Here is a 15,795-nt window from a genome sequence, read left to right as displayed (position 1 = left end):
GTGCTATGAAAGAGGAGCTGGAATCGATTGAAAAAATTATAATTGGGAGTTAGTTGATCTACCAGAAGGAAAAAAATAGGTGTGTGTAAGATGGATCTATAAGGTGAAGGCAAATCCAAAAGGTGAAATAATCAAGCATAAGGCTCGATTAGTTGCAAAGGGACTCTTGCAATGAGAAGGCATAGACTTTGAAGAGGTATTTGTACCTGTTGTTAGAATTGAAACCATAAGGCTAGTTGTTGGTATTGCAAATAATAACATTTGGTCCATCTATCAAAATGGATGAGAAAATCACATTTTTGAAAGGTCCGCTTGAAGAAGTGTATGTATAACAGCCCCCTAGTTTTGCTATGAAAAACCAAGAAGGAAGGTTATAAAATTTGAGAAAAGCGTTATATGGTTTTAAGCGAGCTATAAGAGCTACGAACAAAATGATAGACGGTTTCCTAAAGAACATTGACTTGAAGAAATATGTATCTGAACATGGCGCTTATGTGAAGACAGATATAAGTGAAAGGGTGATCATTCTTTGTCTATACGTAGACAATTTTTTGATTACCGGCAGCGATGAAAAGTGTATTTCAAAGTTCAACAGTGAACTTATGAAAGAATTTGAGATGAGAGACCTTGGTATCATGTCATACTTCCTTGGCATAAAGTTCCATAAGTTCAAAAGAGGACTGCTTATGCATCAAATAAGATATGCTCTTGAGATATTGAAGAAGTGTTAAATCGAACATTGTAATGTTTCCATTACACCAGTTGAACCAAGTCTACAACTGTCAAATAATGAAGAGGAGCAAGACGTTGATCCAACCCAATTTAGAAGGATGATTGGATCCTTGCGCTATTTGTGCAATACGCGACCGAATTTGGCGATTTCACGGATTACAATTAGTGCGGAGATAAAAATGATTGTAAGTCTACAACTGAATGCATCTTTGTGTTCGGTGGAACACCAATCTCATGGTGTTCGAAGAAGGAACCGATGTTAGCATTCTCGTCTTATGAGGCAGAGTATATTCTCGCTTCGTTATGTGTGTGCCAAACCATGTGGCTAATGAATCTATTGAAGAAGCTAGACATCAGTGAGGGTGAGGCGGTTACGCTCTTGGTTGATAACGTTCCCGCTATTAATCTTGATAAGAACTCAATTGCACATGGGAGGAGAAAGCACATTGAGATGAGGTTTTACTACTTGAGGGAACTTGTTAGTGAATGAAAGTTGAGATTGGAATATTGTAGAACATCCATTTTCGTACTCTTTTGACAATCGATTGGAAGGCATCCATTTTTATCCATGATTTTACTACTAAGTAAGCTAAACAAAAACACTAACTAGTCACGCAACTATAGCAAAAGAACAACTAATTACCTGTAGAGAAAGTCAGCAACTTCTGGAAACCGGGGATGCAGCATCGGCGATGAAATCGGGCAACAACTTATATAAACAATTACGTTCATTAAGACCATTTCAAACATGTTCAAAATTAAACAAAAATTAAGTTCAAAAGTGGGCAAAACAAGAATTAAATCAATATTTTATCATGCATATTAGTATTCGGGCAGCCGCTAAACAAAAACACTAATTAGTCATGCAACTATAACAAAAGAACAACTAATTACGTGTAGAGAAAGTCAGCAACTTCTGGAAACCGGGGATGCAGCAACGGCGATGAAACCGGGCAACAACTATACATAAACAATTACGTTCATTAAGTCCATTTCAAATATGTTTAAAAAAATCAACATTGTATTCATCGTTCCAAACATGTTCAAAGTCATGTAAACATAACGACAAACATGATTATCAATTCACAAACGAAACCGAGAATCCAAAATTCATGTCATTGTTTAATTCAACTTTGAAACATGTTAAACCAAGTTCACAACAAGCCATAATCACACAAACCAAAATCCGGGCATCCACTACACCAACCCTTAAAAATCGATAGATTTTAGATTTTTTTTAGAAATGATATAAAGGCCTGTAAATCATTTTGGATATTAATAAAATAATCCCTAGAGCTAAACTATAAAGCATAAATTCCAATTCTTTCACAAATAAAAAAAAGCACTTAACACCTTAATATATGTGTGCATCTGGTTCAAAAGATAATCAAAATGAGATAAACATGAGATAACTAAAAATATGTTTCTATTTTTCCTTGTAATAAAACAAGTTAACAATAAGACTATCTTTTGGCTAATTAATCACCATAGATTGAATAACTTGATGTTTCTAGTCATACTTTAGTCTACCACCAGTTCCAAATTTCAAAAGCAAAGAGAAACAAACTTGAATATGAATAATAAGGTAAACGTGAAATGAGAGAAGAGTTGAAGAAGAAAGAGTACCTTAGAAAGCTTTACCAACCGATTTAACAGAAACAAATTTCAGTACAAAAGGACGCAAGGGAGAATTGTAATAACCCTAATTTAAAGAAGAAGAAGGAGAATGAATCAAAAGAACAACAATAGTTATAGATTGTGAGTTAAAGTCATTACCTCAAAAGATTGAATTGAAGGTTTCTTCGTTAGGGTTTCCTTTGTTTCTGTGAGAAAAAGAGATTAACTATGCTTCTCGGGACGGACACACATGGTAAGGTGTGTAGGCCCATGCCCCCACCATGTTTTTATTTTATTTTTTATATATCTTATATATTACACATTTATTAAGTTAAATATCATTAAAATTGGTTACTAACTTTTCATTGGCCCACACTACTTCAATACAAATATGAATAGACGTGGTGCATAATGATGGCCCACCACATCTAATAATTCTCCTAATATTTGTTTGGTTTTTAGATATTATTTAATCCTAAAATAAATGCATTAATGTTAATTTATGTAATCGTTTCAAGTCCAATTAGCAAATAATAACCTAATATTTCCACCTCCCTAGTCTATAGCTAATATAACGTAAAAATAGGATTAATTCAATTAAGTCACTCTGCCTCCCTCTAAGTCAAGTATAAAAATAAATCCTATTATTCTCTCCACAAATTGTAAGTGTGTAGTCTCCAACTACTTCAATTATTTCTCTTTTCTCCATTGTTAAGCATTTCAACTTTTAAAAGGTACACAAGTTATTTTGTCTTTTATTTTTAATTTATAATTTTACAATTTATTTTATTAATGTTATAATTTATAAATTGTGAAAATATATATATTGTTACACTGTATAATTTGAATTTGTGTTAATGTTAGAAATTTCATTTTTAGAATTTTATAGTAATTGTTTGAAATTATTGTGTTTGTATGATTTTTAGATCATAAAACTTGAACATATTTTAACCGTGATTTTTATTTTTTTAGCAGTAAGCAATGGAAAAATATTTTAAAAGAAAATCATTAGAGAAATCTTCTACATCAACTCCTAATCCTCAAGAAAATGATGAACCTAGAAGTGCAAAATTGAGTCCACCGTTGAAAAAAAGATTTTTGGAATTCGATTTGGAAAAGCTTCCAAATGATCCTGGTTTAAGGCCAAAAATTTCGGATTATCACCCAAGTGATAGAGATGAAATTAGAAGATATTATTTACAAAAAGGTCCTTGTCAACCAAAAGAGATTAATTTTCCACAGAGAAAATTTGGAGATACCTTTCGTAAGTTCAACCCGGATTGGTATTTAAAATATGGTAATTGGTTAGAATATAGTCAAAAGGAGGATGCCGCATATTGCTTGTGTTGCTATCTTATGCGATCACATGTTGGAGAGCATAAAGGTTGTGGTGATGCCTTTATAACAGAAGGTTTTACAAATTGGAAAAAAAGTGAAAGATTTCGAGTTCATCTTGGAGATACAAATAGCTCTCATAATCAAGCATGGAGAAATTGTCAAGCTCTAATGAAACAAAAGCAACATATTGAAGGTGTCTTGTGTAAACAATCCAATCAAGCTAAAGAGGATTATCGAATTCATTTGACGGGTATAATTGATTGCATTCGATTTTTATTAGCTCAAGGTTTAGCTTTCCGTGGTAATGATGAGTCAATATCATCAAGGAATAAAGGAAATTTTCTTGAACTTATGGATTTTCTTATTAACCATAATGAAGCCATTTATAAAGTTTGGAAGAATTGTCGGGGAAATCTTAAGTTAACATCTCCTAAAATTCAAAAGGATATTGTTAAAGCTGCTGCGAGTGCCACCACTCAAATTATTCTTGATGATCTCGGAGATAATTTATTTTCTATTTTAATTGATGAATCTCGAGATGTCTCAGTTAAGGAGCAAATGGTTGTGGCTTTACGCTATGTGAATAAGAAAGGGCAGGTTGTTGAGCGTTTTCATGGTGTTGTTCATGTTGCTAATACTAGTGCTCTAACACTAAAATCAGCTTTGGAGTCATTATTCGCAAAATATGGCTTAAGTTTGTCAAGGATACGTGGTCAAGGCTATGATGGAGCAAGTAACATGCAAGGGGAATACAATGGTCTCAAAAGCTTGATATTAAAAGATAATTGCTCTGCATTTTTTATTCATTGTTTTGCTCATCAACTCCAATTAGCTCTTGTGACATTAGCAAAAAAACATTCTGAAATTGCATTATTTTTTAATTTGGTTGCTAATTTGTCTAATGTTGTTGGAGCATCATGTAAGCGTCGAGATATTCTTCGTGAAAGTCAAATTGAAAAGGTGAAGGAAGCATTGCAAGAAGGAGAAATCTCTAGTGGGCGTGGTTTGAATCAAGAGACTACAATTAAGAGGGCGGGAGAAACTAGATGGAGTTCACACTATGGTACATTACTTAGTATAATTTCTTTATTCTCTTCTATGATTGATGTGCTAGAAATGGTTGAGGAAGATGGAATGAATTTAGATCAAAAGAGTGAAGCACTTTTTCTGATGAAGTATATGCAATCTTTTGAATTTATTTTCATATTGCACTTGATGAGAAAAGTTTTAGGAATTACTCATGACTTATCTCAAGCATTACAGAAAAGTGATCAAGATATTGTAAATGCCATGAAATTAGTCAAAGTTTCCAAAAATAGACTTCAAGCTATAAGGGACAATGGTTGGGATTCTCTATTCAATGAGGTTTCATTATTTTGTGAACATAATGATGTTGACATTCCAAATATGGATGATACATTTCAATCAGCACACAAAAAGTCAAAGAGAAAAATGGAAAAAATTTCTAATTTACATCATTTTCAAGTTCAGTTGTTCTATGATGTGATTGACCGACAACTTCAAGAATTGAATAATCGTTTTACAGAAGTGAATACTGAATTACTTCTTTGTGTGGCTTGTTTAAGTCCAAGACATTCCTTTTCTTCATTTGATAAGGAGAAGTTGATTCGCTTAGCTCAATTTTATCCTTCCGAGTTTTCTCAAGTTGAACTATTGGCACTGGATTGTCAGCTTGAAAATTATTTCTTAGATGTATGCTCTGACAATGACTTTTCAGAGTTGGAGGGTATTAGCGATCTTGCTATAAAACTCGTGGAGACCAAGAAACACGTTGTGTATCCGTTGGTATATTTGCTTTTAGAGTTATCTTTAATATTACCGGTGGCAACTGCAACAGCTGAAAGAGCTTTTTCTGCTATGAATATTATCAAGAATCGGATGCGAAATCGCATGGGAGATGAATGGTTAAATGATTGTTTAGTTACTTATATTGAGAGAGATATTTTTGTTGATGTTGAAAATGAGAAAATCATTCAATATTTTCAGAATATGAAAAATCGTAGAGAAGAATTATGATGTATATTTACATTTTAAAAAATCCAATCATATATTTATTTATTATTATATTATATATTTATTTAATATATTTATTATTCTTATTATATATATATATATATATATATATATATATATATATATATATATATATATATATATATATATGACCCCACTACTGAAATTTTCTGGGTCCGTCCCTGTGCTTCTGAAAAGTATTTGCAACGTAAAAACAAAAATATTTGCTTCTCAAACGATGGGTCCGATTAAGGTTTTACAGAAGAAAAAAATCGGTGTCGTGGGTCTGATTAGGGTTCTTCGAATTTGCTGAAGGGATTTTCGTGAGAGAAGAAAGAAGAAATTCGCAATCGTGGGTTTGTTCGTGGATTCAGAAGCACTTTCGTGAGATTCACGAAGGTTTTTCGTGGATTCAGAATCTGGGGTTTATCATTTGGGAGAAGAAGAACGATAACATGGAGAATAGAAAGTAAGGATAGTGATTAGACAGCGCTTCTGTAAAGCGCTTTCTAAAATGTGGATTTCGCAGCGCTTTCTAAAATGTGGATTTTGCAGCGCTTTCACTTTCAAGTTGGACCTTTAGCAGCGCTTCAGTAAAGCGCTTTCAAAAGTGGACCTTTTAGTAACACTTTCTAAGTGGGCCTTTAACTGCGCTTTGGCGAAGAGCTTTCTAAGTGGACCTTTAGCAGCTCTTTTGTGAAGCGCTTTCTAAAGTGGTCTTTTAGCAGCCCTTTTACAAAATTTCGTATATAGTTTCTGTTTTTTAATTATTTTAACTTATAGCAGCGCTTTGGGAAATAAGCGTTGTCTATAGTGTGCTGCCTAAAACCATTTTTAACATAGTGAGTGAAGACCAAGTGGCTTATTTGTTGACTAAGGGAGTCACAAATGATGATGAATTCAAAATGTTGAAGATGAGCATGGACATGAAAGACTTTGAGCACTTGAATTAAGGTGGTGTGTTGTGTGAAAAAACACTAATTCAAGTGTTGTAATCGGTTAATACGTGAGTGTAAGGAGAAAATTACTTCTGAACTGAAGAAAAAGCACTTTCGGAGTTGACGTAATTGGTTACACTTGATTGTATTTTTCTAATATTTGTCAGTTGTAACCGGTTACAGAATTTGTGTAACCGGTTACCGACTTTTAACTTTTTCTAATTTTTGACTTGATGTTTTTGTATCTCAATCACTTTTATATATATCTTAGAGGTATGTTTATAATGTATAATAAATGAAATAAAAAATTATCACTTTCTAACTCTTTTTTCTCTCTCACTCTCTCTTTCTCCACAAACTCAAACCCTTCCTTATTTACCAATCTATTAAATGTTCTAATAATTTTCACCCCGAAGAATTGAGAGCTACCATTTAAGATTTTTCTTCCATATCTCTAGAGAACCCTACTATCTTGTTGTCATTTGATTTCTTGTACAATAAAATAAGACTACTATATATCTAAAGATCTTCAACAATAATTAAAAGTTATTCATTAAGTAGCACATAAATATTCACTGTGGAGAATACCATGCCTTGAAATTGTTAGATCGAGGAGAGAGTATATTATATTTATGTATATCTTTTGATCTACGTTGTTACTTGACTATTTTTTCCAAGCAAACATGTTTGAGGCATTAAAGTGAGCATTACTTTGCAATCCACCAAATCAAACATCTTGAAAAGAAACAAGTTTCTTTGTATACTTTGCTCGATGAGTGTAGACTCCTTTCGTACATTGATAAATTTTGGTTCCAAGAAAGAATTTAAGTTCACCGGTCATATCATTTCAAATTTATTTATCAACTATGAGAACTCTTATACTGTAATAATTTCATTCTAATAAGAACTGCGTCCACTTGGCCTTTTGCAAAATCATTTTCAGAAAGAATTTACTAAATCTAATACTGTTATGAATAATAGTAAATAGATATGGATGTTCATTTTCCCCAATCTTTCTATATTCCTTAACTCCTATAATTTAAGTTCCTAACCTTTGTGTATTCCTTGAGTTAATGGTTGTTATTGGTCATGTACTATAAATATGGATCATATTGCAATGTAAATGGTACTTTTGGAAGAAGATAATACAAAATTGCTTTCTCTCTTCTCTTTCTCTCCTTCATGTATCATTCATCTCTATATTGATTTGGTGAATTTCATAACACGTTATCAGCACGATACTCTACAACGCGAGTAATGATATAGCCAGGTTCTATGTTATTTTTCTAATCTTAATATATTTGAACCAATATAATATAATTCATGATTTTGTTACTATTTTTTTTTCTTCATATAAATATATTTATTTTTTATATATTTTGTAGAGAAATTTATTTACCTTGTACAATAATATTAGATTTCTTTGATCATTCTTGTTAAATTCTGGAAGAATTTAACATTAAAGCATTTCTATATGTTAGTCCGGAATTGAATTTTAACACATAAAAGTGTTAATTTAATATTCAAGCATCCATGAAGGATTGCACAAAGAATAATTTTTCTTGACCGTTGTTTATGGAAATAGTTTGTGATGTGATATTTGTAGAACAAAAGATTATTATTAAACTATCTCCAAATTATTGTTCAAAGATTGAGTTTAATCGAGTATTGTGTTTATCAATAATTGATGAGTTCCAGAAGAATTCACCGTTCAATCACCTTTAAAAGGTCACATCTATAATATTATTGAATCCCAGAAGGATTTCATAAAAAAATTGTTGTATCAATCTAAAAATTCATAATTTGTAATATGTTCATTAAAAGATTGTCATTCCAGAAAAATGACACAAATAATTTTAACGCATCCCAGAAGGATGGTTATATATTTTATTTATTTTTTAGATTATTGTTTATAACAAATTATTTATATAGTTCCTGAAGAACTTATCAAGCATCGCTGAAGGATAGTAAATCAAATTAATTATATGACGATATAATTTTAGTGATATAATATTGTATGATTAAATATGTTTAATGTTATAAGGGGTAATTGTTTGATAATTATATGATAATATGTTCATATGAATGTGTTTGATTAAAGTGTTTAATAATGAGATACTATTATATTGGTTTTGAATTATATTGGAGGTATCGAATATCTTTGTATTACACTTAAATGTGTCGTTGGTAAAACCGGTTGGGTCATCTCGGATTTAATATGATGCGAATAATTTGTATTGAAGAACCAGAAGTTTCTTCAATCCAGTCAATTTTTGTGTGTTTCTAAAGGAAAATAAAAATTTGAGAAATTGAGTTTTTATGACATTAATTGTTGCATCGACTAAAAGATCATGCATATGTCTCTACTCACAACCAGAAGTATGTGAAATCATTTTCTCAACTAATTAGACTAAGATCTTGTTTTCTGGATTTTTTAAAAAAAAATTCCTGTATAAGTATCACATATATTATTAAAATTGATATTGAATATCATGTAATATATGTTCATAAAAAGAAAATGGACCCGAAGATCCATTCTTTAGACGTCTAAAGTTAATTATATGGTTGATACTTATAAGATCATCAATTCTAAATTATATATTTGAAACACCCAAAGTATGATATTAAGATATTTATTCGCATTAAGCCAACAAGATATTATATCTTAGTCCTCCCTAATTTATTCTAATATTTCTCATCTAAGTGAACATTTGGATGTGTTGTGTATATTCCAATTGCTCGAATATAATACATTAAGATGAGTCATGAAAGAATATTGGAAAAATATAATTAATATGAATCTCAATTTTGAGGATATAATTTGAGAAAATAATGAAATACTTGATTGCAGCCCAGTAGGCTGATTATCACTTGATAAATTAATTTTCCCAATATTAGGGGGGGGGAATAAGTAGCTGAAATCATGAACAAGAAGTTCAAATGAACAGCTAAAATCATGAACAAGAAGTTCAAATGAACAATTTAAAATAAATTGTTGTCTTGATCCTCGTACAAATCAATTTGAACCAGAAGTTCAAAATATAATTCATTTGCAAAGTATATGAAATAAATTATCAGCTGATAATACTCCACTCAAAGTGGATTCTCCTATTGGATAATATAATATTGCAACTGAGTTGTTGTTGCACCTGAAGCGTGGTATGAAAGTCGGTTCCAATGTTAAAATTCCTCTACTAAGAAAAGAAACTAAAGATGACCCAAGTGAGGATATGAAAATGCTAAGAGCACTGTGACCTAATTTAATTTTCAGTTCTAGAAGAACAAATCAAGTACTTGAAATATGAAATAAAGAGATCTCGATAAATTATGTCATGGATGAAATGGAATGGAGTCGAAATTGAGATAACCAAATAAAGTCAATATTGACAATGTCTTTGTATACAATATAGCCCTAAAAGTGATCAATGATAACGAGGATCATGAGTCAAAGTCTATTAAATATTGTAGACTAAGGGGGAATAGGCCAAAATAAATATATTCAATTGAAGAAGAATTAAACTCACTTTACAAGTAACTCACTATTGGACCTGTAGTCCGAACACCTCAAGGTGTGAAACTAATGTGATATAAATGAGTTTTTGTGAAAAAGAAAAATAAGAATGATATAAAGTTTGATTTATTGCTCAATGATTTTCACAAAGACCTAAGATTGATTTTGATAAAACATATCCACCTGTAGTGGATTCAATCGGTTTTGGATATTTAATTAGCCTTGTAGCACATGAAGGGCTTAATTTGAACATGATGAATGTTATGACATATTATTTATATGGTTCACTTAATAGTGACATTTACATGAAACTTCTTGAAAGGTTCAATATACTAAAGGCACATAATTTTGGATCTCGAGAAAACTACTCCATTAAATTGAACAAGTTTCTCTATGGGTTGAAACAATTTGGACGCATGTGGTATCTATGTGAATGACATACATATTATTGAACAAGTTTCATAAAATGATGTGGAAAAGAATTTGAAATACTAGTTATCTATTTGAATGACATTCATATTATTGGAACTCCTGAAGAGCTTCCAAAAGCTATAAATTCCTTAAAGAAAGAGTTTGAGATGAAGGACCTAGGAAAAACAAAAATTATGTCTAGGCTTACAAATTGAGAATTTGGACAATGGAATATTTGTACATCAGGAAGATTATATATAAAAGTGTTGAAACACTTCTATATGGACAAATCTCATTCGTTGTCTACCCCAATGATTGTTATATCATTAGATGTAGAGAAAGATCCTTTCAGGCCTCAAGAAAATGATTAGAAAAATTGTTTGGTCCTGAAGTACCATATCTTAGTGCAATTGGAGCACTAATGTACCTTGCTAATTATACACATCTCGATATATCATTTGTGGTCAATCTATTACCAAGATACAATTATTCGCCTACATGAAGATATTTGAACAGAGTCAAACATATACTTCGTTATCTTAGAGATGCTGGTTACTTGTCAGATTCTCACAATGGTAGATCAGAAAGAGGTTATTTGTTTACATATGATGGTACAACCATTTCATGGAGATCTATGAAACAACTCATGGCAACAACTTCATCAAATCCTACATAACTATTAGCACTCCATGAAATCACTTCCAAGAAGAAATTTTAAGCAACTACTACAAATAATATCGTCTCACATGTAAATGTCTGCATGAGGGGGAGAAATACATATGTTTTGCACTCTTTTTCCCTTCACCATGGTTTTGTCCCACTGGGTTTTTCTGGTAAGGTTTTCACATTTAAAGGATATTGTACTCTTTTTCCTTCACTAGAATTTTTCCCACTGGGTTTTCTCTAGTAAGGTTTTAATGAGGCATATCCTCAATGAACATCCAAGGGGGAGTGTTATGAATAATAGTAAATAGATATGGATGTTCATTTTCCCTAATCTTTCTATATTCCTTAACTCCTATAATTTAAGTTCCTAACCTTTGTGTATTCCTTGAGTTAATGGTTGTTATTGGTCATGTACTATAAATATGGATCATATTGCAATGTAAATGGTACTTTTGGAAGAAGATAATACAAAATTGCTTTCTCTCTTCTCTTTTTCTCCTTCATGTATCATTCATCTCTATATTAATTTGGTGAATTTCATAACAAATACAAAGTTATTGGAATTTGTTTCGAACCTTGCAATAATTTCTTCAGTTGAAAAACATATTATGAATCTTTATTATCCTTATTATGAATCTTTATTATCTTTATGTGGTTGCCAAACCTCTTCAATAATAAATCTATTAAAAATATATACTTTTAACATTCATATAACATAAAATAATGAGGGATTAATTGTTATGCACTACTGGTCTGTTTGTTTGAGGTGATTTTAAGAAGAGAGAAATGTAAGAGAGAGAGTAACGTGAGAAATACATATTTTCTCCTCCTTGGTGCATCAGAGAAATAGAGACGACAGATTAAATATTGTGGACCCCATGCACTTTTACTCTCTCCGCACATTTGAGAAGAAAAGGAACGGTAACAATTATTTAAGTTCTTTTTTCACATATACCCTTTATTTCATGGACATCCATCAATGCTTCAATGCTGACTAATTATTTCAATTTATCTAATAATGTATAATAATGTATAGTAATACTTATTCTTTTCACTATGTATTGCTAATCAATGATAAAAATTAAATTATATATTCAACTAATTTATAATTTAAACTTGATTAAAGCATATTAATACTTTAATATATGTATATATTTGTAGCTAAAGAAAAACGTATATATTAATGTTTATAAAAAAAACGTATATATTATTAGCTTATTCCATAACTAACTTAAAAAATTAATTTTAAAAATAATTATTAATTATTAATTAAATTAAAAATAAATATTTAAATTTACATTGATAAAAAATAATCATTATATATTTAAAAGAGTTATTAGAAAATTTATTTTAAATAATAAAAATGGTTGCATTAATATTTTAATTTAAGGGTATTTTTATACTTTTCTAAATAGTTACACTTCTCTCTCTTCTATTTCTTTTATACTTCTCTTATAACAAACAATCTATCTACTCTATTTCTCACATCTTTCTCTCATCTCACACCCTCTCTTACCTATTTCTCTCTTCTCACTTTCTCTCCTTAACCAAACATACCCACATGTCCAATTTTTTATTTTTATTTGTCTCAAATTATTTATCTATTTAAAATATTAATATAAGATTTATTATTTTTTTTATTAATTTATCTGTAAATAACATTTATTTTATTATTGAAATCAAAATAATTAATTATTTTTTGAAAAATGTGAAAATCTTAAAAAGGACATTATATAAACAAAAATTTCAGTATAATACTAGTAACAAACCCGTGCCTTCGCACGGGTTCCGGTACAGGACGCGCATTTGTTTTAGATATATATATTTTTAGGGTCATGCTAACATGTGCCCTTGTTAAGGATACTATAATTGGAAAAAGTTAAATATAATTAAATGCAATAAAGTCTTATTTAAAATTTCGATACATTGAATGCACGCGTTCTAAGAAAAAATTTCTATAAATATCTCATTAACTTGTGCCCTTGGGGCACATGTTAGCTTTTCCCATATTTTTAATAGAAAAATGTTTGGTACCCGTGAAAAAATAATAACTAAATGTATAGAAAAATGTCCGGTATCCGTGAAAAATAATAATTGAATATATAGAAAAATGTTCGGTACTCGTGAAAAAATAATAATTGAATGTATAGAAAAATGCCTGGTACCCGTAAAAAATATTTAGACCAATAAGCTCATTATAATAAAAAAATATTAAAAACTTAACTAAAATGACATATATTTTTATAAACACGTTTAAATATCTATGAAGTGTACATTATGTACATATATATATATATATATATATATATATATATATATATATATATATATATATATATATATATATATATATATATATATATATATATATATATATATATATATATATATATATATATATATATATATATATGAATATTAATAATTAATTTCTATGTATATTTATTATGCAAGGTGGTATCCAACTATCATCACTATCATAATTCATCCAAGAGTATTGTTTTTTATTCCTGAGAAAATTAGATCATTTTATCTACTCATTTAATAAAAATAATAAATTTATTAGAATAACTATTTTAATTATGGGGATAAATTTGAAGATAAAATTTTTCTCTCCTTGGTTGGTATAACATAAAATCTATTTAAGTTAATGATATTTAATATTTTCCCTTTTTAGTTATTTTCAAAATTATTTTTATATATGTTATTTTGATATGATAAATAAAATCATATATTTATATATTTATGTTATCCTCCGGTGTTTATATTGTAGATAAACATTTATGCTTTTCATAAACTATAGATAGAATAGTTAGATAAAAATTAAAATATTTATATATATTATATGTATAGAAAAATGTCTGTTACCCGTGAAAAAATAATAGTTAAATGTATAAGAAAATGTCTAGTATCTGTGAAAAAATAATAATTGAATGTATAGAAAAATATCTGGTACCCGTGAAAAAAAATTAAATATTTTAATCAATAACTTCATGTTCCCATTAATGTTCAATATTTTGATCAGTAATTTGACTGTGCCGTTAATATTAAATATTTTGAACAGTCACTTCACGTTTCCGTTATAATTATTTTAATTTGGTGTTATAATAAATAAAAATTGTCATCTTAGTAAAATACTATTTTCAACATCGAAATTATCATCGTAATTATAGGTAAACAAATTATTATTTCATCTTGTCAAAAAAAGTTATTATTTCATATTCTCTTCATGATAATAATTATATAATATATAAAGAAATTGTTACTCATTCATGTTATGCATACAAACACACACACACACACACACAAATTCAATAAGGAGAAAATTGTTGCTATATTTCTCATCCAGAAAAAATAATTCAAATCTAAACAAAAATTAAATTTATTTATATATTATATTAAAACATCTTTAGTATGCGTTTAATATATAGCTGCAAAATAGTTTTATATAAAATAAATTGTGAGGACTATATATAATGGCTAATCTAATTTATTATATTTCATTTTTAATTGAAGTCATTAGTTAAATTTGACATTGAGCTCAATGAAGATTTAATATGTTGAGACCATGCACCATGTAAAGTAATTATATAATTATTTCAAAATAAAAGACTGTAGTTATTGAAATCAGATAATAGTGTGAGCATAAGTAGAGTAGTAAAAGAAAAAAAGTTTTGTTTCCAAGAAAAATTTGTTTAATTTTTTAATTAGAAATATTGAAGCATGCAATGGAAAGTAATGGAAAGAATGCAAGAGTAGAAGAGTAAAAAAGCTGGAAGGAGAAGTGCTCCATGTGGCACCATAATAAAGCAGAAGGGCAGATTGGTACTTTCCAGAGCAGTTACTTTTCTTATATTGTAGATACCCCTTCGCACGGGTTCCGGTACAGGACGCGCATTTGTTTTAGATATATATATTTTTAGGGTCATGCTAACATGTGCCCTTGTTAAGGATACTATAATTGGAAAAAGTTAAATATAATTAAATGCAATAAAGTCTTATTTAAAATTTCGATACATTGAATGCACGCGTTCTAAGAAAAAATTTCTATAAATATCTCATTAACTTGTGCCCTTGGGGCACATGTTAGCTTTTCCCATATTTTTAATAGAAAAATGTTTGGTACCCGTGAAAAAATAATAACTAAATGTATAGAAAAATGTCCGGTATCCGTGAAAAATAATAATTGAATATATAGAAAAATGTTCGGTACTCGTGAAAAAATAATAATTGAATGTATAGAAAAATGCCTGGTACCCGTAAAAAATATTTAGACCAATAAGCTCATTATAATAAAAAAATATTAAAAACTTAACTAAAATGACATATATTTTTATAAACACGTTTAAATATCTATGAAGTGTACATTATGTACATTATATATATATATATATATATATATATATATATATATATATATATATATATATATATATATATATATATATATATATATATATATATATATATATATATATATATATATATATATGAATATTAATAATTAATTTCTATGTATATTTATTATGCAAGGTGGTATCCAACTAT

The 15,795-nt window shown here is 29.1% G+C and overlaps 1 protein-coding gene and 1 long non-coding RNA gene across 2 annotated transcripts; one reads left to right on the top strand and one right to left on the bottom strand.

The window, feature by feature from the left end:
- Nucleotides 1-862: 862 nt before the first annotated feature.
- LOC131599012 (uncharacterized) lies at nucleotides 863-2,610 on the bottom strand. The gene is made up of 3 exons (XR_009282486.1): nucleotides 2,509-2,610; nucleotides 2,359-2,434; nucleotides 863-1,692 (listed from the first exon to the last, which is right to left on the bottom strand). It is a non-coding gene; the product is annotated as an uncharacterized LOC131599012 (long non-coding RNA).
- Nucleotides 2,611-3,330: 720 nt separating this feature from the next.
- Nucleotides 3,331-5,724, top strand: LOC131596968 (uncharacterized). Its single transcript, XM_058869692.1, has one exon. It carries the CDS (start codon nucleotides 3,331-3,333, stop codon nucleotides 5,722-5,724), a length of 2,394 nt encoding a protein of 797 aa, XP_058725675.1.
- Nucleotides 5,725-15,795: the final 10,071 nt, after the last annotated feature.

Source organism: Vicia villosa, linkage group LG4, assembly GCF_029867415.1.
Source record: "Vicia villosa cultivar HV-30 ecotype Madison, WI linkage group LG4, Vvil1.0, whole genome shotgun sequence".
Classification (NCBI taxonomy): Eukaryota; Viridiplantae; Streptophyta; class Magnoliopsida; order Fabales; family Fabaceae; genus Vicia; species Vicia villosa.
Note: the sequence above shows the minus strand (reverse complement) of the source record. Positions and strands in the feature narration are given on the sequence as shown.